At 46.0% G+C, this 23,652-nt stretch overlaps 1 protein-coding gene across 5 annotated transcripts in view; it reads left to right on the top strand.

Moving 5' to 3' along the window:
* Window positions 1-23,652, top strand: part of CACNA2D3 (calcium voltage-gated channel auxiliary subunit alpha2delta 3) — an 860,192-nt gene that overhangs the window by 754,129 nt on the left and 82,411 nt on the right. For all 5 annotated transcript variants that reach the window (XM_058726526.1, XM_058726525.1, XM_058726524.1 and 2 more), the window contains 2 exons: window positions 18,059-18,120; window positions 19,327-19,371. In XM_058726526.1, coding sequence (XP_058582509.1) covers window positions 18,059-18,120; window positions 19,327-19,371 — 107 coding nt within the window. The remainder of the gene's footprint in view (window positions 1-18,058; window positions 18,121-19,326; window positions 19,372-23,652) is intronic.

The raw sequence follows: 23,652 nt of genomic DNA, 5'->3' as shown, positions 1-23,652 counted from the left end.
AAGAGGAGGGGAGGATGTGTTCCTGTGCTCGTGCACTAGGGGGCAAACCCTACACAAATCCCACGGACTGACACTGGAGGCAGGACAGCTCCCTAAAGAAAATGGTGTGGGTGTGGGGGGAGGGGAGGGTTCTGCCAGCCATCAGAGGGGACGTGGATGCTCAGCTGACAAAAGCAACAGCTGTTATTCCAGCCCAGCTGGAGTCGGGATCAGTCTGGGCCATCTCTGAATCATCTCAGGCAAGTTGCTAACTTCTTTGGACCTCTAGTTACTCATTTGCGTAATGAGTAGGTTTGGTTCAATGGTTCACTCTGCCATTCCAGCTCTAAACTTGTACAAATCTACCCATAATCCACAACCAGATGGACCACACTGGGAGCAGGGTCCATTAGCAACAGTCCCAACAAGTGGATCAGTTACTTATTTCAGGCCTAATTGTGCTGTAAAGCACCAACAGGCAGCCTGAGAAATCTCCCAGCACTGTTAGGGTCTCAGAAAAATGCAGAACTGGTTTTGAAGGGACATACTCCACAGAAGTGACTGTGGTCTCTGCCCCAGACAAAGACACCCTGTTGGATCCTCAGTGGAAGATCCCTTCTGCCTGCAATTCTCTTGGAAACAGGGCCTCCGCCAAGCTCATCTGGTACACTCTGCTCTGGGTAGAGGTAATTATTTTTACGAGGCATTATTCACGTCTAGTCTACCTGAGGGCCACCCCAAATAATGCTTCTCTAGCTATTAAAGGCTTTATCAGGCATGCAGAGTCTCTGGTAGTTTCCTTCAGGGGAAAAGAGAAAGATTCCTCTTGAAGTTTACCACCTCCCGCAGCAATTTGCTGCCCATTTCAGGGCCACGTGAAGTGGTTGGCACCTGAAAAAAGCACAGTCTTTCTCTTTTAAGTGCAGCCGGAAAATGGGAGTCATAAGTGAAAGTAGGGAACCGGGAGAAGCATTTCCATGCAGCCAAGGTAGCTTTCTTGTTTTGTTGTGAGCTGGCAGACTTCAACATGCTGAAGCAATGTTTTGTCAAATTTCTTAAATGCTGAATGTGGCACTGGCCCAAATGAATGTAGATGTTATTTTAGTGCTAGGAGAGATTTATTTTAATGTACAGTTGTAGCCACTACAAAGGCCCCTTTTCATCTACTGGGGGCTCGATTCCTTGCTCATTCACTCTGCAACCCCCTCCTCGTTCTAGGGTACTGGTGTATGCCGTGAAATTGCCGAGTATTCCCTCCTTCCCTCTTCGTCTCCTAAGGCAGAGACATAAGTGCTGACAATAATTATAATTAAGATGCCTTGTGCCCGAAAAAGCAGTGTGTAGGGCTCCGTTCCTTTGCACGGCCTGCCTGGAATTCACAGACAGTGCTGCTTGATACAGAGGATGAACCAGCAGCAGAGCTGACCTGCCCAGCTCCAGACTCTGGCAAAGCGACCCCCAGAGAAGCTTTCCCTTGTCTAGGACCTCGATCCTCTAAGCACGGAAGGAGCTATTCCTTCACGGCTCGCCTCAGAGGTGGGAAATCCATCTGAACTGAGCCTCAGGTATCAGTATCTTGCACCTTGATGGAGGCCAAAACAAAAGGAAGGGAAACAATAGAGGAAGCTCTGGCGACATGTGAGGTTTTAGCCCAGCCAAGTCTGTGCTTTCAAGGCAAGATGAGGGGAGGGGAGCCACAGACAGAATGGTCTCGGGGGCCTGGGGTGAGGGGGAGGAAGGGGGAATCATCACCAGACCCAGTGGTAGAAGGGAAACTGAAGCCAGGACAGCTCTCAAATCTATTCCATCCATCCAAGGCCCCCTTTTACTAATAATCTGTAATATCCCTTTTACTATCCCAAAATGAGATGCATAGAAAATAGAACCTGTTTCCCCACATGCTGCCGAATGAAACAAACAAAAATTAAAGCACGCTCCAACACTAGTATCAAGAAATGAAAGAACCGTAGTTTATAATATGATAGTATATACTTTAGTATGTAAATGTTTGGGCATAATTACAGGAAGAGACAGAACGAAGTAGTCAAGAGCTTGCATGGGATCTTTGTAGGTAAATGCAAGGGCTGCTGTAGGGACATCTCAGCCCCAAACCCTGCCTCACTGGTGATGGGGAGGGGGGGGTGGTCTCTGAAATAGTAAAGTCGTAGGCAAAACAAAATGCACTCATCTCTCTCTTTCACAGAACTGTAGTTACATTTCTAGAAAATTCCACATGGAAGACAGTCTTCGTATTTAGCTGTAAAGCGGAATCCAGTTCAAGGCCCAGATATGGATTATGCTTTCCAAGCGCATCAATCACAGTACAGCACTTGCAAGCACTGGGGTGGGGGGTGGAGGCCTGTCCCGTGAATTGTGGGCCTTCCAGTTATTGACAAACTACAAACCTCCAAAACAGACCCCTCGGGGCGGGGAGGGGTGGGTGCAGCCCAATTGAGAACTAAGGGGAAACGGCTGAAGGCTTCAGGTCAGGTGTGTGGGCTTGAATCCTGGGTCCACCCAGTCCTAGCAGTTGTGTAGCCCTGGTTAAGTCACTTAACTGCCTGCATCTTATCTTTAAAATGGACAGAACAGCCCGTCCCTTAAGAAATTGCTGGAAAAGTTAAGGCGGATAATGCCAGTGGGGTTTCAAGTCATTTCAGGCAATTCTCTCCAGTTCATTCATTTTAGGGATTTGTCTTCTACCTTGAAGTCAGGAAGATGGGAGTTCAAATCCAAGTTCCCCCACGGAGTCCCTCCCAGCTTCCAAAGTGGAACTGTCTATTATGAATCATTCAGTTTGGCTACTCAGAAACCTCTGTGCCCTCAGCTATAAAACAGAAGGTGACAAGGACAGTATCTGCCTGGGAGGATTTTATCAAATCTTCAGATGTTAGAAGCTCTCAGCAGAGGTGAAAATGTTCTAGGTAGTTGTGATTATACCAAGTCCTCTTAACTTACTTTTAGCCGTAAAGATAAAACATCACATGGGGAGTTGAAGCTCTGTGTCCCTGTACGTAACATGGGACCTGCAAGGGGTCCAGGCCAGCAAATGGGATGAACGGGGGGCCTCTGCTAGAGCGGCCAGAACTCCTCGACGTATTGTCAAGTGACAGCAGTGTGTCAGTCCTGGAAGACCTATGGGGAGGCTGAGCTCCAGGGCAATAATGCAGGATATTTACTATATTAAATATCACGCATATTGAATCTACACAGCTCTTACTGTATGTCATGTAGTTACATGACACTTACTGAGTAGTCACTATGTGCCTGGCATTGTGCTAGGCTCATGACACGCATGAGCACATGTAAGTCTTACAACAATCCTGTGAAGGGTGTACGACTGCTGTCCCATTGTGCAGACTGGAGGAGGGAGCACTCCACCAGGCGGGACTCAGACCCAAGTTCATCTGACATTTTCCAACCCAGATATGAGTATAAGGAAACAGACACAGATGGCAACTAAGAAATCAGTTGGAACTACCAGAATGATGGGCCTAACCACATTGCTGAGGCTTCTCCCCTGCAGAGGTGGGACTCATGAGCTACCCCAGCGCTAATCTACACAGGAGGGGACCGGGGCCCTGGGGCAGCTCTGAGCCCCCAGCACATGGTGGACACATGGCCCACAGTGGAGAGAGAAGAGGTACTGGCCATTACAGTGGGGCCCTCAGAGGACCCTGTTCCCCCAAAGCCACTTCTTGTAGAAGGAACATCCATAATCCCTTCAGTTAAAGACTGGGGTCCACGTTGAAAGGTCTAGTATCCACAGAGCAGGGGAGGAGGTAAGCAGGAAGCTGCTATGTCCGTTGCTCCCCTTGCCCATGGGGAACCGGCTGGGAAGTTCGGGGTGGCTCGCACACCTGCCCAGGCCACCGTTACAAGTGAGGGGCCCTGTGAGAAGGGGCACGGAGCCCAGCCCTGAGCAGGTATGGGGAGAGGCCTCAGACCTGCATCAGATCGCACTCCTGAGGTCCCCCGCTCTCTGAGGTCCCCAGCTATTGTTACGTTGCTTGTGCTTTTGAGTCATGAACAAGAAAGGACTGTGAATTCTAGCCCCTGTATTTCAGGTGAGCCATCAGTGCAGCTTTATCTGGACAGAAGCCTCAATTACCCCCATGGGAGAGATTCCAGTGGCTCCAGCTTCTCTCTCCACTTTCCCCCAGGGCTCATCTGAGATCGAAGGCTGGGGGAGGCTTAATCATGAATCACGCGGCCATTTCATTCTGGTCCTCTGTCATCGGCCTGTGCACAGGTCAGTGCCACGGCGGCCGCCTCATTCCACGCGAGGGTCATCCCGGAGTCAGGCAGCTCCCTGGGCCCTGTGGGGAGCCTTGGGCTTGGCCGTCTGTGGCCTCCGTGAGGCCCTCCCATTCCCAGCAGCAGCAAGGCTACAAGAGGCCAAGCTCCAGTGTCCTGCCTCTTCCCAGGCCTCCTCGAGAGAGGAGTGTGTGCTGGGGAGTACTTGTCTGTGCTCCAGGAGTCCCCTTGGTTTCAGAACTAGGGCAGAGGAGGGGAAGGCAGACACCTGCGGGACATCATAGCGTGAGTCTTTCCTTCAGGCCGCGGGCACCTTGGATTCTCCTCCCTTTTCTGGTCAGGTCATCTTTCCTGAGAGGTCTGTTTGGGGGGCTGGAGGCAGGGTGGAAGGGAGAGGCACCAGCCCAGGCAATTCCCAAGCCACCCCTCCCACCCTGAGATTCCCCGAGGCCTCCATTTTTGAGACTCAAAATCCAGAATTTACTCCTTTGTTCTCTGAGTTTCTCTGTGCCCTCCCTTCCCTGAGGCCCTAAGCATGGAATGCTTTAGCTGAGGGAATGAGAAGAGCCAGGGGGTGCCAGGAAACTGGGAAGAATGTTGGTAACAACTGTGTTTCAAACTGTTATCCCTCAAAGAAAGCATGAAAGGCAAATGATTAACTGCCTAGTGCCTGGAACACAGTGCATTTGCTTGTTCATTCATTCATTTATTCATTCACTCAGTTTTTACTAAAAGCGTAGCAGGCACCATGGAACCTTCGTGGAAAGGATAAGGTCTGTGTCGAGGGACCCGGCTCACCACTGAGACCCCCGTCTACACAGAGGGCTCTACAGAGAGGGCTCTGGGGTGTGGGTCTTGCCGAGAAGGATTTGCATTTTCCTACCAAAGCAGAAAAGGAGGTGCCTGCCCCCCACCCCCACTCCCTACAGCCCCCCTTTGACACGTACAGGGATCTGACCAGTGCACCCTATTCTGAAAACCTGTCCAGGAACCCACATGAGAGACTCAGGTGTAGCCAGCCACGTGCTTGGGAGCAATCACTTTATGACAGAAGATGGCCTTTCCATCCTCAACATCCACCTGATTAACTTACAGTACAAAACTGGTATCCTTCACTCCGAGGCTGATTTCCAAATATTCTAAGATCCTGAGATTCCAAGTGGTTGAAGAAAAATAGTGCTTCATTACTCCAGAATGCCGTCTGCCTTCTCGTTCTCTTCTCCCTCCCTGCTCATAAGCACCTTGTGCACAGCTGTTCTGGAAGCCTATCTGCCTTGGGCAGGTCTGATACAGCCAGACCATCTGCCACCCAGGTGTTTGACTTTGGAATTGGTACCTAGATGGCTGGAGGGAAGGAGGCCCAGTGGCATGCTGGCCTTGTTTCCCAGGCTGCCTTGCTGCAGGAGCTCACTCAATAAGTACATGGTTTTCCTTTGACTGTTTCCATTATTGTCCTTTTTATGTCAGATGAACTGGAGACACTGGGTACAGATGGAGAATGACGGTCTTGTTGATGCACAACTCTGAGGGCGTCATGAGGTGTGCAATTCTGCTTATGATGAGATATCCCCAGGATAATTACCAGTTTTCGTTTGAACATCATTGAGTCCTGCTCATTGCCCCTGTTAGAAAGACCAGGGGCGTTCAGCTTCTTCACCTGCATTGGCCTTGCAGGTGGTCTCTTGCAGCTCTCGGACTCCATAAACTCCTCCCCAGCTGGGATTTTGCATGTGGTCCAAAATGTTCCCTCCACACTCCCTCTTCACCCGGTCCCTGGGTCCTTATAAATTTCTGCTCATCTTTGGGTCCTGCCTCTTTACTGAATACTTCCCCTAACTGTACCTGCAGAGAAGGCAGTGTGTTCTCAGAGGCTTTTAAGGTAATGGGCCAATCACCTAAACAAATCGGTCATCAATATCTGGAAAAGACAACCAATTTGAACATTCTGATAATTGTGCAAATATTCCGGATTGTTTAAATAGAGAATGATGGGTGACTTCTCTTGAAACCTCCAGTCTGCATTTTGTCTGAAAAACAAATAAACACCCACAAAAACACACAGAGAGAAGGTGCTAGAACTCACAGTTGTGGAAACCTCTTTGGCTTTGCTCCGTGAGGTGAAAACAAAGTTGATGATCACTTCCTGACAGGGATGCTTAGGCCTGTAACTTACCTCTCTGATTCTCGGTCTTCTTACATGTAAAGTGTGGCTGGGAGTACTGTTCACCTTGTACAGTGCCGTGAGGATTGGCTGTGCAGTATCTAAAGCTTCAATTACTGGTATTATTTTTTTAAAGTTTATTTATTTACTTAGAGAGAGCATGAACAGGGGAAGGGCAGGGAGGTGGAGGGAGAGAGAAAGAATCCCAAACAGGCTCCGTACTATCAGTGCAGAGCCCAACGCAGGGTTCGAACTCATGACCTATAAGATCATGACCTGAGCTGAAATCGGGAGTGAGTGGGACACTTAACCCACTGAGCCATCCAGGTGCCCCTATGGTTATTATGTGATATAATTCCTATGATTTGATTTATAAGCTAATTTCCATCATGGAATATACTGTGTGTAATTCCAAGACATGTCTGGTGAGCAGGGGAACATGTTTCATGAAATGATTCACATGCAAGCAAAATCACAACATGCTGACACTTACTAAAATGACAGAGCCTTCAGGTTGAGGGGTAGACAGTATCTGGCAAGATGTAGATGAGGTTGACGTGCCAATGGCAAAACTCGGGTTCTAGACTTCCCTGGGTCAGGAGCAGCCACCAACAAGACCAAACCTCTCCGTCCCATCCCCGGTGCCCCTGAATCCACGAAAGTCCATCATCCCTCACCTCCTCACAGAAACCAGGCGGTCCCCACCTTCACCTGCCAGCATTTGCAAGATCTGTTCACATCTCACACCTGTCCCTTGCTGAGAACCTTTCCGTGGCTCTCCGTTTCCCTCAGGACAGTGTGCAAACCACCTGAATAGCAAAGGTGGGTCTCCTGAGAAAGTAAACTGTCTGAGAGTAGCTGACGTCACCATCAGCACCGCATCCAACTGTCCAATCATTCACTGATGCGTATTCACAAGGCCGGCCTGGGCTGGGCACGTTTCCTAGATACAGGGAATACAGGTGTAAACATCCTCTGCCCTCGAGGGGCTTACCCCTCATCAGGTAGGAATGAAACACAATAAATAGCACATAATATAACTTAATGCCAAGAATCGATAAATCCTTTGAAGAAAAATAAAGCAGGTTTGCCTGTGTAGACAAAAAAAAAAAAAAAACACTGGAATATCCTGTAGACCAAGAAAAGTCAGTGCTGTTCCCTCCTGCAGTGAAGGAGAACACCACCCTGCCAGGGTCTTAATATGCCCCCATAAGGGAAGGTCAAAAGGTATTTCTAGGGTTCTGGGGTCTGGAGGGTCTCTCAGTGTGGGATCGGATTGGGATTGGGCTGCTTTAAGGATGGTGGACTTCTCAAGTCTTGGTTTGATAAATGAGCACTTTCCCTATGGTCAGGAGCGGTCTGTTGCTCAGATAAATTGCTTTGGGGGAAGTTTCTCAAGCAAATCATGAGGTATTTTTTACTTGTTTACGGCCTTACATTTCTGGGCAAGAATTTTCTGGAACAAAGAGCAAAGTCACGAAAGTCATGTTGATGGAGGCGGCCTTGGTTCCCAGACCTGATGTTTTGCTGCAGGACACAAGTACCTCAGTGCTCTCAGGGCTCAGCCTGCAACAGAGGTCACCCCAGGTCTTTGCCTGGGATGCGCCGCGTGACCCTCAGTGTAGGGTTGCCAGATGTCGCAAATCAGAAGTATTTTATCTGGCGACCCTATGAGAGACCGTTGTGAATTTTTCAGTGAATTGTCTGCATATGAAATCTAGATTTTCAGCTTCTCCTTCAGCATCAGAATAGCCTATAGCATCCAGACTATATTCCCACAAGGCATCAGCTGAGCTGAGCTGCTCCCTTCATACCAGCACAGGGCTGTTTCTCATTCACCGCCCTTCCCACCCAGTCCTGGAAAGATCTGAGGTGGGGAGCTCTGGGATGGACTCAGGCTCGCTCAAATGAGCTGGGTGTGCTTACCCAAGTCCCCTTCCTTCCCTGTGCCCTGGAACATGAGCCGAAGGCTCAGAGGAGCTGGATGTGTCCCTCCAGCCCTGTGAGCCACCCACGTGGATATTTTAGCACTGCTTTGCATTAAATACAGTCACAAACATCCAACTCAGAGGTGTTTGGCAAATAAATGTGACCATTCTATTATGGGTTTTGAAATGTTTGGAAATCTGACCCTTGATTTTGTTATAATCTCTTTGGTAACTGTTATTAGGTGGTGACCTAATAAGAAATTATTAACTGGGGAGCTATAATTTGGAAGCTTATAATTTTCTTAATGGACATTGATTTGTGTAACCTGATTAAAATACAATGAAGCCTGAGGCTTAAATGTTTTATTCTGAAAGGCTGAAAAGATGGGAATTGACTCTAGAAATGTATTGGCTCCAAAACTTTATTGAAATAATATTATTTGAAGAGTTTTGTGAGCATAAAACAATGTGACAAAAAATAGTCGATGCCAGCTCCCATGGCCTCAGAAAGCTGAGGGAATATAGGTTTCTTCAGATGGAGTCTGGAAAAATGCTTCCAGATTACCTCAGGAGTGAAAAGGAAGTTATGATTCCATCCCACGGCCCCACTAATTCTTTTCAGCGTTGATTCTGTCAAGTAATTAGAATCAAAATGGAGGAAACATTCATAATTGTCACTTATTACACTTTCCCTGAGGTGACTGCTCCCGAGAAGCTTCGGCAGGACAAAAACAAAGCGATTACCAAAGAAATCTGCAGGCAACTGATGAGGCCTTCCTACACACATTCCCAGAAGCCAGTCACAGACTGGGTGGGGATAGTTCCAGATTAAAAGAGGCTTCCACAGCTATGAGTCTTCAAAGAAAATCTTTTGCTATCACGTTGTCAATCGAGTGATAATGAATCCTGTTTCCACTCCCTCTCTCTTACCACAGGCGTACATCATGGGGCTCTTTGTTACTTAAAAGCATGTACAAGACAGTCCACCCCTCCCCCCTCCCGCACTGTACCACACAGAACACTTCAGAAGTGAAATATGCACTCGGTTTGGGGATGTATTTAAAACACCTCCTCCCCTTTTATCATTGTATTTCTTCAGTTGGCATAGGCTAAAATATGAGGTGTGTCTACTGCTCTGAGGATGTTGTTTCCCCCCCCCCCCCCCCAATTTCTGAAATAATACCATACCTTGGAGATTAATGTTCAGGCTTTACCAAGATTATAATAAACAAATATTGCTTTGATCTAAATATTTTTCAAACGGTTGTTGCTGATTGCTCTCTCTCCCCTATAATCTTTTAAGAAAGGCTTTGGACTTGGCTGTCTGACACCCAGGGGGACATGAAAACAGCTGCCTTTCCTTCCCCCTCATGGTGAGGATACTCTGTTCTCAGTTTCACCCAAATTAGTCCCAGGATTTCAGTTGTCTTTTTTGTCCAACATTCCATCATGCAATTCATTAAAATCTTCACATGAAATATTTAACAGATGAGTTATGTCATAATTCACATTATGGCTCTAAATTGTTATTCATGTGGTAAGTCATTTATCCTGGACATTAGCAGACCTCTGGAATGGGCTTGTATTTGATGTAAGGAAGGTCAGAATTCTTTTCCTCAACACCCCAGAACAGTGGCCTTATTCCAAACCCCCCGTTGATCGTGAAATATTCCCCCAAAAGTGACATGCAGATTCATTTGTTAGTTCGGCTTGCAATTAACTATGTTGAAAATAAACAGAAGAAAACATTTAAACAAATGTGGCCTGGCTAACAGCTATTACAGTTGACCGTTAATTAAGGCAAGTTGGAATCCAAATGTGCCAGCCCTTGTTACTGTCACCGCTAGCAATCATTGCCATTGTACACAAAGGAACGAAAAATCAGGGGCTCTGTCAAAGGGGGTTGAGGACAGAATGGGCAATATTAAGCCAGCTGAGTAAAAATAGCCACTACCTTGCTTGAGAAGTGTAACCAGCAGGAGCTCATTTTCTGGAAGAGATAACAAACGTATGGCCAGCATTTATTTGTAGAATGTAGGTTTTGAGAAAACTTGTCCCACTGAGGGCGCCTGGGTGGCTCGGTCGGTTGAGTGTCTTTTCCACTCGGGTCATGATCTCACAGTTTGTGGGTTCGAGCCCCGTGTCAGACTTTGTGCTGACAGTGCAGAACCTGCTTCATATTTTCTCTTCCTCTCTCTCTGCCTCTCCCCTGCTCGTACTCTCTCTGTGTCAAAAATAAACATTTAAAAAAATTTTTAGGAGCACCTAGGTGGCTCACTCCGTTAAGCGTCTGACTTCAGCTCAGGTCATGATCTCACAGTTCACGGGTTCAAGCCCCACATTGGGCTCTGTGCTGACAGCTCAGAGCCTGGAGCCCATTCTGGATTCTGTGTCTGCCTCTCTCTCTCTCTCTCTCTCTCTCTCTCTGCCCCTCCCCCACTCACTCTCTGTCTCTCTCTCTCTCCTTCAAAAACAAATAAACATTAAAAAAAAACTGTTTAATTTTTTTAAAAAGCAAAATAAAAGTCCCACTCTTAAGTAATGAAATACATGGGGTATTCTTAGCAGATATTTTATTTATTAACTTATTATAGTTTCAATTTTCTCTGATAAAGATGCAGTTGTCTACATATCCCTATCAATGGATTGGATCTATTACAAAAGACTTCTCTTTATGGGCCACACTAACTCAGGGTCACTCTGGAACCTTTCTCTGCCTGAGCACTGGGGTGAAATAATTGTCACATGCTGCCATCAGTGACCAGTCAGTTGAGAAGCTTTGTTTGTTAGGTACCCTGTTGGATGAACACATGGAGCTGGTACTGCCAGACTGGGGACAATAAACTTCTTGGATTCTGTATGCAGACCTGTCTAGCCTTGTCCTGAGTGTGCATAAGTGATCACAGTTCCAGAAGGGGTGCGTGAAGGGCTTGAACGATAGAGCACAGCTTTCCTTAATGTTGGGGGCGGGGGGGGGGGGGGAATCCATTCTAAAAGCTTGCTCAACTGAAAGAGAATCATCACCTTGTGTTTTCTGCTTCATCTTGCCAGGACTCATATGGTCTCTATCCCCCTTCTTTGGAATCATAATTTAGTACAGTATTTACCCACCAATATTATACCATAGACATTTCTAGCAGTGAACAGGATGGATTTATCCTGGGTGGATTTTTTTTGTTCAGTCTCAATATATTGGCACGAAAAGTTGTATGTAGTGGTGAAATACAAGAATAACAGGTAAAAACTCTGGGAACAAATCATAGCAGGAAGGTTGACAACACTATCAAGCCTTTAGAGTGTTCGAGTACACACCATTTTATTTTGTACCATTTACCCCTATCCCGCAAAAGTTCTGTGCAGAAGCTAAAGCTGGTATGACTGTCTTTTCAGGGACAGAGAGGTAAAGTAATACATCCTTTGCACACAGCAGTCTTAGAAACAGGGTTCACATCCAGTTCTTTCAGTAAAACTTTTCCTGGTTATAATTGGTTGCTGGCGGCTGGATTGTTCTTCTGTCTCCTGGATGAGCTCTCAATGTGTATCTGAATATACGGTATGGCTGGGAGAGTGGGCAAATGGAAGCAGGGGTGTCTGTGTGAGCTTGCGTGCCAGGCATGGTGAGCACTATTTTACAAACCGGATTTGTGCTCCTAGGGGTATGTTGCAAGTTGAGGCCAAGCCCACAGAAAATTATTTCTAAATGAATACAATATGAAAAAGTTATTTTATTTCTAATTTTACATGTAACATTGTTCTTTGGCCCGTCTCGGATTACACTTGAATGCATGTCTATTAACCTGATATGAGATGCATGCATGATTTCATCTTGAATGCATTTGAATATAATAGCACTGGAAATGTAATTTGTATTCTCAAATTTTATAAAGCAAAATAAATAAATCTTGGGGGTGGTAGCCACATTGAGCATATTGCATTGATTTCTTTGGGTTTCTCTCAAACTAATTACCAACTTCCCCTTGTAAATCCAGGTCTTCTCACACTGGCGGTTCTAAATGATCTAAATCCTCCATACCTAAGTCATCCTCGTTTCTTGCACCTCCAGGGAGTGGGTAGCGTGGACAGCTCTGTGGAGAACTTTACCGTTGTTCCTTAAAGAGTGCTAATACCCAGTTCCTCTCTGATGCTCCTGCTATCAGTGATCACTGTCCAACAGAACTCTCTGTGATGATGGAAATGTTGTCGAGCTACACGATCCACTACGGGAGCACTAGCCCCATGTGGCTATTGAGCACTGAAAATGTGACTAGCACAACTCTGGAAGTAAATTCTTAATTTTATTCTATTTTAATTAAAATAGCCACATGTAGCTGGTAGCCGCCAATCTGGACAGCACAGAACTGGAGCATTTGAGGTGTCTGTCCTGATTCAAGCACACTAGTCACTGACATCCCCACGTGAAATGGCTACATGTTTAGGTGCATGGATGCTGCTCTGTGCTCATCTGTGTCCACTTGGGAATCCTGAAGTGCCATCCTCTTTTCAGTGATTTGACTGCCCTCTCCAGGTCCCCATCCCTGGCTGTTTTGTCTTCATATCAGTACACCCACCCCCTCGCACATACTGGGTTTCTGATAAATATGGAGGAGGAGAAGGAGGAGGAAGTAGGTAGTAAGGAAGTTTCAAAGTTGAGGAAGGAGGAAGCCTGGAAGATACTTCACTGAAAGTATGTGGTCTGCATTGCTGGGATGAAAATCTGTACCGAGGCCCTCCTGGAGTACTGAGGAGAGTTACAGGAAAAGTCACCTGAGTAATTCAAACCAAAAGTGATGTCAGTACTCCAGATGCCTGAATCATCTCCTGTGAAAGGGCCTGGGGCTCTTTGGGATGGCAGTTCTCGCAAAAATGGTTTTGTTGTTTTGCTGATTCCCAAAGACCATCCCAGTATCTGGGCGTCACTGTCCTAGAGGCACACACAATATTGGCACATTGGGAAGGGCCCCAAAGGATACCTTTTTCTGGGTCTATTCCACTCCTGAAGGTGAGTAAGGTACCACCCGATGCTGTCATGGAAAAAGGGGCTCTTGTTCTATGGTCATGGTGAAAGCCCCTGACAGGGGGTCTGGGAGCTTTTGTACTCAAATGGAAGTGAGGAGAACCATGAGCTCCAGGAGAAATATGTTGATGATTTTCTGGACTGTCTAAAAAATTTCAAACCCCAGGAATGGTGTTTTTATTTTCTGCATTCTCTTTGGGACTTGGGTTTCACTAAAGCATTTTCTGTCCTTGTTTTCCTTATTAAATTAGCAAGATTGACTTGAATCAGAGTATACTGTTATGGCTTAAAATGTTGTTGAAAGAGCAAAATAGACAGGCATGACAAATATCTTGGGTTCCATTTGGGATATGTGGGGGGTGGGGGAAGAGAGTGGGACTTGCTGAAGTAATAATGATTTTCTTCTGATAAGAGTTGGAAAAAAAAACCCATGTGAAACAAAGATAAAGGAAAATAGTGAAAGGAATCTAAATTTCTGTTTGTGGAAGCTCCTATTTGTTTTCTTGAATAGAGTCGGCTAGAGGATGCTCCTTAAGCATTTTTGTCTGTTTGGCGGGGAAGTGGCCGTTGGTGAGGGGTGGTATTAGGTTTTTTTTGTTTTTTTGTGGGGTTTTTTTGTGTGTGTTTTTTCTCTCTGCTTTAAATCATTTTCATGCTTAAGAGATCATTAGCCAAATGTACCAAGTGGCTGGAGGTGCCTAACACCTCTTGTTCTCGTCTCCCACTGTCTGGACCATTTCCCTAGTACTTCCTCTTCAAGGCCTCCATCATGGACTTTCTAAAATATCGATCTGTGGTCCTGCCATATCTCTGCTTAATCTTAAATGGCTCCTCAGACCCCATAGCAAGTGTCAACAAACTTTTCCTGTGGAGGGCCAAATAACGTGAATTTTAGGCTTTGTGGGCCATTCAGTCTCTGTTACAACGACTCAGCACTGCCGTCACACCATAGACAGTGTGGAAACAGATGCGTGTGGCTGTGTTCCAATAAAACTTTATTTATAAAAAGAGGCTGGATCTGGCCCAAGGCCTACAGGAGACTCTTTAGATGCGTGGGCCCAACATTCAAGACCTTCAGCCGTTTGACCTCAACCTGCACAAGCATGTCCCCCACTCCCATTCCTTCAGCCTCAGAAGAGACTGTGGTCTTTTAAAAGGCTGCATCCTTTCATCTGCGCTGTTTCCGTGCTTGGATTACCATCTTGCCTCTGCTCTTACTTTTCCTGCCAGTCAGGTCTCCAGGTGTCACCTTACACAAAGCTCCTGCCAGCTCTCCCAGGCCAAACCCGCTCCATCTATTGTGCTCTTCAGCCCTGTGTGAAGTCTCTGACGTTGCCTTTACCATGTGGCTACACCACAGCTAGACACCATGGGATTATGTGTTCTCATTCCCCTGAGCACCCAACTGAGAGCTCAGCATAGGGAAGGCCACTGAACAAATGGTCATGGAGTTGACTTGCCAATGAGCTTGTGATTCTCTTAATCATAGCGAAGTACGTTAGCTTGTAGGCGAAAATGCTACGAAACCAGATGTGCTACCGGGAGCCAGGGGCCAGAGTTGCTGACAGGGGCAGAGGGGGTCAGCCAGCAAAAACACAGCCAGGGCAAAACCAAGCAGATGTGGCAGTCAGGACTTCAGACAGCCCTGTGGCATCGACCTCACGGCCCAGATGGGGGTGCGAGGAATGAGGAGCAAAGAAAGCGGTGTCTAGTTTAGGGCATCGGGAGCAGGGAAGGGACACAGCATGCTGGAGGGGGATCAGAGAGAAGCAGCCCACATGATTAATGGGATGGAGGGGCTGACTCAGGAGGAAAGATTAAAGCACTCTGAGGAACTGGGGTGCAGGCTGAAAGGGGCAGATGATAGCAGGCTTCAGGAATGTGAGATGGATAAACACCCAGGAGGGAATAGCAAGCTTCATTAGGGAGGTGAAAATTGGGGGGGGGGGGGGCGTCCATCAGAAGGATAGAAGGGGTTCTCAGAAAGGGCACGGGCTGCTGATGGGGAACCCAGGTGAGGATGGGTGGGCCAGGGGCAACTCTGGGCTACCGGAACAAGAAACACCATGGAAAGGCCACTGTGGGGTGACGCTTTCAGGAAGCCCTCTGCTTTATCCTTTAGCATCTAGAAGCCTGCCATGGTTGTTGGCCATGGTCTTCACAAGTGGCCTTAGAATTACTGACTGCCAGCCTGGGACGAGCTGGCTGGGGACCAATGCCAAGGAGAAGCCACACGGAAAAGCACACGGAAGACGAGAGAGAAACTCACCTCCACTCTCCTCCTAGACACCAGTGAGTGGATGTCACAACGTGAGGCCCTCTGTCCTGAAGTCAGCTCTCTGCTGCCCGCACCCTCCCTGTTGTTGGTAGAACCAGAGAAACTCCTCCAAGTCGCCTCTTAAGGGCAGGCCCTCACCTCTGCCTGCTGTGGATCTAAGCAAAGCCCAGCCTGCTCTGCAGTGCCCTCGGTTGGCCCCTCCCCAACGAGGAGACGGCCTGTCAGGCATTTGGGAAAGTCAGATTTATTGGAAATAGCAGCGCACAGCCTCCAACCTCCAAAATCACGTTCCTTGAGGTGTTCTCTGAAATGTTCTCTAGGGCCAGGAAGAGCAGCTTGTGTTGCAGTCTGACAAAGTGGTCCACGTGGTGGCAGGTCCCCCACAGCCAGTTTACTAAGGCCTGTGGAGCGGCCGTGCTCAACCCTGGCTGCACATTAGAATCACTAGAGGCTGTTCTTCAGTTATGCTAGGGCACCTGGGTGGCTCAGTCAGGTAAGCATCCAACTCTTGATTTTGGCTTGGGTCATGATCTCACGGTTCATGAGACTGACCTCCACGTCTGGCTCTATGCTGCCAGTGCAGAGCGTGCTTGGGATTCTCTCTCTCTCCATCCCTCCCCTTGCTCATGCTCTCTCTCTCTCTCTCTCTTAAAGTAAATAAATAAACTTTAAACGAAAAAATCTTCATTCAGCTACCCATGCCTAGACACCACTCCGAGGAAATCTAGTTTAAATGGTCTAGGTGTGACGGGAGAAGGCACCCCAGGGATCAGTCCTTTCTAAAAAAGTTCCCTGGGTTCTAACGTGTGGAGAACTACCACCGCAAAGCCTCTATTTGGATGTGATTATAATTCATATTGATATTACTCTTTTTTCTCAATAACTACCGACTGTAATGTCACCTGAAAGGTTTTTTAAAAGGCAAGCATTTACCGATGGGTCATCTACATGCTCAGCACCTTGCTGGGGGGCAGGAATCCAATGGGGAGCAAGATCAGGTGCCTGTCCTTTGAGAGCTTATGGTCCAGAAGGTGGGGAATGCTTTGAGCAAAGCCACGTGAATCCAGGGTGCTGAGATGGTGCATTCCAGAGACTTCCCATTCTGCATTTTGCAGCCATGTTCACTCTAGCCTTATCCTAGAGTCTGAGTTTCTAAGTCCAAAGGTAGAAGATGAGTCCCTCCAAATGTGCATACCTCAGTCAACCTTGACTCTCAGGCTTGCTTCAACAGTTTTTCTAATAAGTAGGAATGCACTTGATGGTTATAAGAGTAACAGGCCAAGACTTTCATAAATCTTCAGGTTCCTGAAGTTAGTATGGCAATGATTACCTAACTGGGGGATTAAACATGGTGGCATGTGGGATCTTAAGAGTATTGAGTGAACTTCCCCCACACCCCAACCATGTCTTTCCTTTGATGGGTACTGTTATTTAGGTTGAAGTTACTTTAGGTATTTAAGTAAAAGAAAACGTGTGGAAAGATAAATAACAATACTGGTGGTGTGCAGATGTGGCAAAAATAGGGAAGTTGGTGTGCAAAAGACTGAAGTTTGCAGAACTGCACTGGGACCAATGGCGTCCCGCGTGGAATCCAGTGTTTCCAGCACAGAATCGCATTCTTTCTTTCCAAACTCCTCTAACATCTTCTTACCATCTGATGAGCCTTCTGCTCTGCCTTGAGCACTTTCCGAAATGGTTTCAAGAGTTACATCATTTTGGCTTCAGGGAGAGAAACAGTGTGAGCTTGTTCATGTCCTGATTCTAAGGTTCCACCAAATGTTACTTCCCAAAGTTTCAAGTCACTTTCCTAACTTCTCTCTCTGTATGTTTCTCTCACTGGAACTGGCATGCACTGTTGCTCAAGGGAGCTTTTCATGGCCAAACAGAATTGCGTAATTCCCTCAAAGTTCCTGGGGAGAGAAAATCATCGAGATGTGGATACTGGGGGCCAGTTTAACTAAGTCACATCATAGCAAAGTGACTCCCTTCCAAACTCCAGCCTCGTGACAAGTGCTTTCCAAATGTTGTATCTCAAAAACACATGCATAGTATACATTTTACACATGCAAGTTCATACAGTAATAACTGAAACAAGAACCCAGAAGAAGCAATCGTTTTCGAAATAGACTTTATTTTTTTCATTCCTGTTTTCAGCCTGGGTTTGGGAGGGGAGTGACCACAAGTGTATGAATTTTAGAAACACACAGGTAACGTGTCTCCAAAGAGTCATCAACAGTTCTGTGCATATAATTAGCCTTGAGAATTCCTTACCTGAAAGGTAAAATGTCTTAGTTGTAGGCTTCACTGTAAATTTAGTTTTTAAGTTCTTATCTGGTATGCTTGCATCAGCTTTTCCCCGTGACAGATAACTTTCAATGATAATCTTAAGTAATTGTGGGAAGGAATCTCTAATGCCTTGTTTTATTTATAATTTGTCCCAGCTGTAGGCATTCAGATGAAACTTGAATTTTTCCAGAGGAAGTTCTGGACTGCCAGCAGACAGGTAAGTTATAATCAGCGTATTGAAGCATTAGCGACACTGTTATTATACAGGTGTTCACATTTGGGGACCCGGAGCCTAAAGTGCCAGATTTCCGATGAATGTTTGTAGAATGAACTGCTGGCCGCTCAGGTTACCTTTCATTTCACTGCAAAATAAAAGGCTGTCAGCATGTTAGACAGCACATGCTGGGAAAGAAGGCAATTTGCTCCTACAAAATGTTTTAATTGTGAAATCAAGATAGTCATCTTCCAAAGGAGCAGTTTTTCTTTTAACTATTGGTGACTTTTATGAATTTCCACAGTGATTTTTTTCTAACTTTGCGGTGCCTGGTTATCTATTTGTGAATTTCCTTATTGCAGTTTTGAAGGCCTTTGCATAACTAGATCTGACTAAGCATGCATCTGACTTCTTTGACCAGAGAGGGCTTCTATGCCTTGGAAAATCTGGAAGGCTTCCTTCTTTGCACTGTGTTCTCTGTATCGAGCAATCTCAGTAGTATTTGTGTAGTGATTCAGTGGAAATGGCAATTTTTCCCCAATTCTAAATGTTGGGGTAATATATTATTTCTTACGTAAATACTTAAATAAACACTTTAGGAAACTATAGACTAAGACAGGAGTGTTTTTAAAGAGTCACTAGCCTTTATAAATTGTAAATTAAATACTCACACAGTGATATTTTTTGTTACTCAAAGATTTGAGATCTTAAAAAGATATCAATATTGAATGGCAACATAAGTTAAAATAGGCAACATAAATTAAAATGAAAAAGAGTCAGTTCCCCCCAAAATTGTCTTTTATGTGACTATTTGGAGTTGGTATTGATTCTAGGGAAAGCAGACAATACTCATCTTGGAGCATTTCCTTTGTTTGTTTCTTTTTGAGAGAGAGATAGAGAGTATGCGGGCGCATGTGGGAGGGGTAGAGTGGGGGTGGGGAGAGAGAGAATCTCAGCCTCAGCCTGGAGCCCAACATGGGGCTTGACCCCACGAACCATGAGATCATGACCTGAGCCGAAATCAAGAGGACGCTTAACCGACTGAGACACCCAGGTGCCCCATTGGAGCATTCCCTTTGGATGAAATTTGGTTTTTGCATAAAAGGCAAGGAAATAGCTTGTTCTTGAATAATTAAGTGGCAGCCATAGCAAATTCTGGAATGTCCAAGTAACAATACGTTTCCCCTTGCTTTCCCCCCCACCCCACAGTGTGCCTCTCTGGATGGCAAATGCTCCATCAGCTGTGATGACGAGGTAAGAGGGCCCCTGGCCCTGTGTCTGCCCTGGTCAAGGGGAGGTGACAGAGGGTGCCTTCTCAAAGAGGAAGTGCCTCTGTAAAAGGAGCCATGTCTAACAGATTGCTCTGGACCAAGCTCCAAAAACTCAAGCACATTTGCTTTCTTTTCTTTCTTTTTTTTCTTTCTTCCCCTAATGAAATAGTTTATAAGACTTTGAAAAATGTGCTTAAATGTCCCACGGATGGCACTTTTGGAATTTTGGCATTTTATAGGAAATAATACAAATTGCTGCCATTTGAAGCTCATATGACAAGTCTCAAAGCTTTTGCCCCATATGTTATCTCTTCTCATCCTGGTAGTAACCCAATCAAATGGGTAGGAATGATCATCCCATTTGGCAGAGGGGGAAACTGAGGATCAGAGAAATGGCTTGCTTAATTTCATGTAATAAATGAGATGAAAATGTAAGGAGTTGAAAACTCAGGATTTTTTATTCTAGCATAGTGTTCTCTCCCATACCTCCTTCCCTCCCTTCCTTTCTTTTTATCTCTCTCTCTGTTGCTCTTTTGGGAAGAGGAATTTGAATCCCACCCGTGAGCAATAAGAGAAAAAAATGTACCACTGCCATAAATTTACCCCTCAGACTTATGTTTTCACAGCATTTAATCCTGTACACCCTCTGCCCCATGATTTGGAGCAAGCAGGTATGTAGAGGCCTTCCGTGGTGGCTCAGGTAGCCTTTCTTTCGCTGCAGTAACTAAAACATTAGTCAATACATAAACCAGAACTTATAAATAATCATATTTATATTCCTTCTGGTTACCACAGGGATTCAACAAATCCTAACCAAATATAATGTCAACACAGAAAGCATAGATTAGGAATATATTTCAAAAAAGTAGGCAAAAACAAGGAGAGAAGTATAAAAGGGAAACCGGGATGAAGTTAAACACAAAAGGCTCAGTCCCCAAAGATCATTGTTATATGAATCACTATCCAAAGACTAAAAGCCAATCAATTAGCTTTTGAGCAGAAGTCCAATTTTCTTTGACCATCAGATCGAAAATAATTTTCCTTTAGGAAAGAACATTTTGTGACACCTTATGATCTATGCCCTCTAGTAAGTTAGAGAATGCCATTCAGAAGACACTCAAGAAGCCTCAAACCTCTCCTCTGCCTTTGAGACATTTATTATCATATTGGGGTACTCAGCTCAAGACAACATAGCTCAATAATAATATTGATTAATCAGTGCCACGAGACCCTGTGTTAAGCCCTTCACTCATATAGTAGGTACAATTACTAATCCCAATTTATGGCAAGAGAACTAAGGATAGTTTGTTGGTTAGTTGGGTGACTGGATGGATGGTTGGTTGGCTGGTGGGATGGATGGTGTTTTGGAGAGTTGATTGGTTGATTGGTTCCTGGGTAGTTGGATGGATAGATGGATGAATAGTTAAACAATTTGATGAATAAAACCTGAGGCAGTCATTTTCCTATATCCTCACTGCCTCTGTGCATCCTCACATATAAAAGTAAGTGGGAATGGGTGCCACTAACCAGAGTTAGAAACATCTATTATCTATTTGTTGTTCAATGACTGAATTCACAGGTGATATAGCACGGTGGTTAAACGAGCAGGCTGCAGAGTTAGAACAGCCGGCTTGAAATTGTGGCTCTGACAGTAATGAGCTGTCGACCTTGAGCAAGTTTCTGAACCTCTCTGTGGGGATAGGAATATCCACCTCACAGGGTAATGGCAAGGAATGAATGAGATAATATATGGAAAATGCATGGTACAGTTCCTGGCAAATGGTAAACACTCAATAAAGGTCAGCTATAAACCAAAAATGTCAACAGACTTTTTCTTCCCTTAGAGTTAGTGGCTCCCCTGAATCTAAAACCTCAGACAGCAATGGCATATGCCCTCTAGGAGTATTGGCAGCCTCCCCTGGGCCCAGTGAGCACAGCACATATGCCTTCCTCACTGCTAATGATCTTCTTCAGCGGTCACTGGGATAAGCCCTCCTATGAATGTCATGGAAAGGCCCACATACTTGGAAAATGACACATTGAGTTTGCTCTCATTTCTGAACTTGATCTGATGCTCAAATATCGTCATCCTGCACTGTGAAACTATCATCCATTCCCCATTTTTGACTCTAAGTTTGGCTTCAGGCAACCAGTTGACATAGTTTCACATGGAAATGCCAGTCCTGCTTTCCCACCAAAGTCCCTTCCCACCTTTCAGCACACTCTTTCCATGTCTCATTCTCCTTTCATGACTTTTAATTAAGCCTTTGAGACCATGTCCCTCCCTCTCCCCCAACTGCCCTCAAGTGATGAGGTCCCCATTAAAAACAGCTGTGGGGACTCATTAAGTTCACATGCTCTGGCTTCTCCTCTGCACTGAAGACCTGGCCCAACTCCCTCAGACTTATCAGACACGCTTTGCTTTGGACCCATTCCAGCCCCTCTGTCTCCCTCCATCAGTAGACTCCCTGAGCCCTGGCTGGAGTGCCCTGGGCTGCTGGGTGGAGTCAGTATGGCCAGATATCTTCCCATCTGGAAGAGTAGACATCCTTAGTTGGCCCAGGCGGTGCCTGAGCCATGTGACTTGGAGGGCCTGGCCGTGGGTCTGACTGAAGACTTTTGAGGAGCTCCATTCCATCCTGGGTGAATGTCAACTTTAGAGATCCAGAGGCAGTACTTCACACACTCATTCATTCCCTCCAGACATGTTTCCTAAGCCCTTTTATGTCACCCCTGGGGATCCAATGGGAAGTAGAGTCAGAAATGGCCTCCTTCCTACTGGAACTGACTGATTAGCAGGGAAGACAAGTGTACGTGATTATCCACTGTGATAAGTGCTGTGAATTAAACGAAAGGGGTGATCTGGGAAGGTTTCTCTGAGGAGATAACATGTAGCTCAACTGAAGAGGGAGGAGATGACATTGAAGACAGTGCCTGAAGCCAGAGAAGAGCTTCACGGGCAGAGAATACCATGTGCAAGGCACTGGCATGGCCGAGGTTACTGCACTCTATGCAAGCGTGGTTGGCATTCGGATGGAAATGGAGAAGGAAAGTCCTGCCCACCTCTAATCTCAGCCTGACCTGTGGCACCGTTGTCTCACACTCTCATTTTCTTCTCCCACTCATCTTTCCAACAGCCTCCCTCTCCTAATGAGAGCACCAGAATATTTGCAAGGAGAGTGGAAGATGAGAACGTTCTCCCCTACTGGGGCAATTTGGAGGAGATGTTGGGGGCAGTGAGTGGATCTAAAACCTCGTATTCCAGCGCAGCTGCTACCCTTGCTTGTCCAGAGGAGTCAAGATAATAATCAATGACTGGACTTTGTAAGGTCTTGTAGGCATTTCCTCTGGAATCTGAAGGGTCTCCTCGAAGTAGGACAGACTCGGGAAGGGCTAAATCCAAGCCACCTGGTGCCTCCATGTCTAGAAAGACTCCAGTCAGGAGGGGGTTTGACAGTGCAGTAGCTATTGAGGGCAAGGGCACAGGGGATCCTACCAAGCACTTCTTTCCAAAATAACCACTTTGCAACAAATTGTTTAAAAGACAGTATCTTGATAAAGATAGTTGGCCAGTGATGAATAGATACATCATGTGGTGTGAAGTAAGGGTCAGACTGCTCTACAGCTGAAATATTAGGGTTGAAATTGTGAGACGTGGAGAAAAGTAGTAAGGAGTGGCCCCTTACAGTGCACACCTGGAATGCAGAGACCCAGGCCCTACCCTCAGATGGAAGAACCAGCCCTCCCCCTCTGTCTCTCTTCCTCTCTCTCCCCACAAATGAAAACAACAGGCAGTATGAGACTGGGCTTCTAAGTGAGTTGTTTCAAATCATTGCTCAGCCTGCACCAACCAAACCAGGCAGAAGGCATCCCCCAAAAGAAAAAGGTTAAACAGAAAGCAACAAAGTTCAGCCTACCTGCCTGCACAACCTCTTGCTATGAACAATGGAACAGCTTCCCTTTCTGAGGAACTCTAAATTCATAGCATTAGGATACTAATTAGGATAAAGATGGCGCATAGTAGGTGATCAATAAACACTGTTTGCTGAGTGGATGCAAGCACAGGTTTTTGACGACTTACTGTGCCCCGTGCACCTTACACTGTGCTCAGCACTTTGCACTCACCCTCTCATTTAATCTTCTCAACAACCTAACAAAGGGTTCTTGCTAGCTCCACCTTTTAGGTAAGAAACCTGAGACTCACAGTGGTAAAGACTTTGCTCAAGGTCAACTGATAGCAATTGGTCAGAGTCTCTGATTCTGA

Source organism: Neofelis nebulosa, chromosome 4, assembly GCF_028018385.1.
Source record: "Neofelis nebulosa isolate mNeoNeb1 chromosome 4, mNeoNeb1.pri, whole genome shotgun sequence".
In the NCBI taxonomy this organism is placed as follows: domain Eukaryota; kingdom Metazoa; phylum Chordata; class Mammalia; order Carnivora; family Felidae; genus Neofelis; species Neofelis nebulosa.
This window is presented reverse-complemented; position numbering and strand designations above follow the sequence as displayed.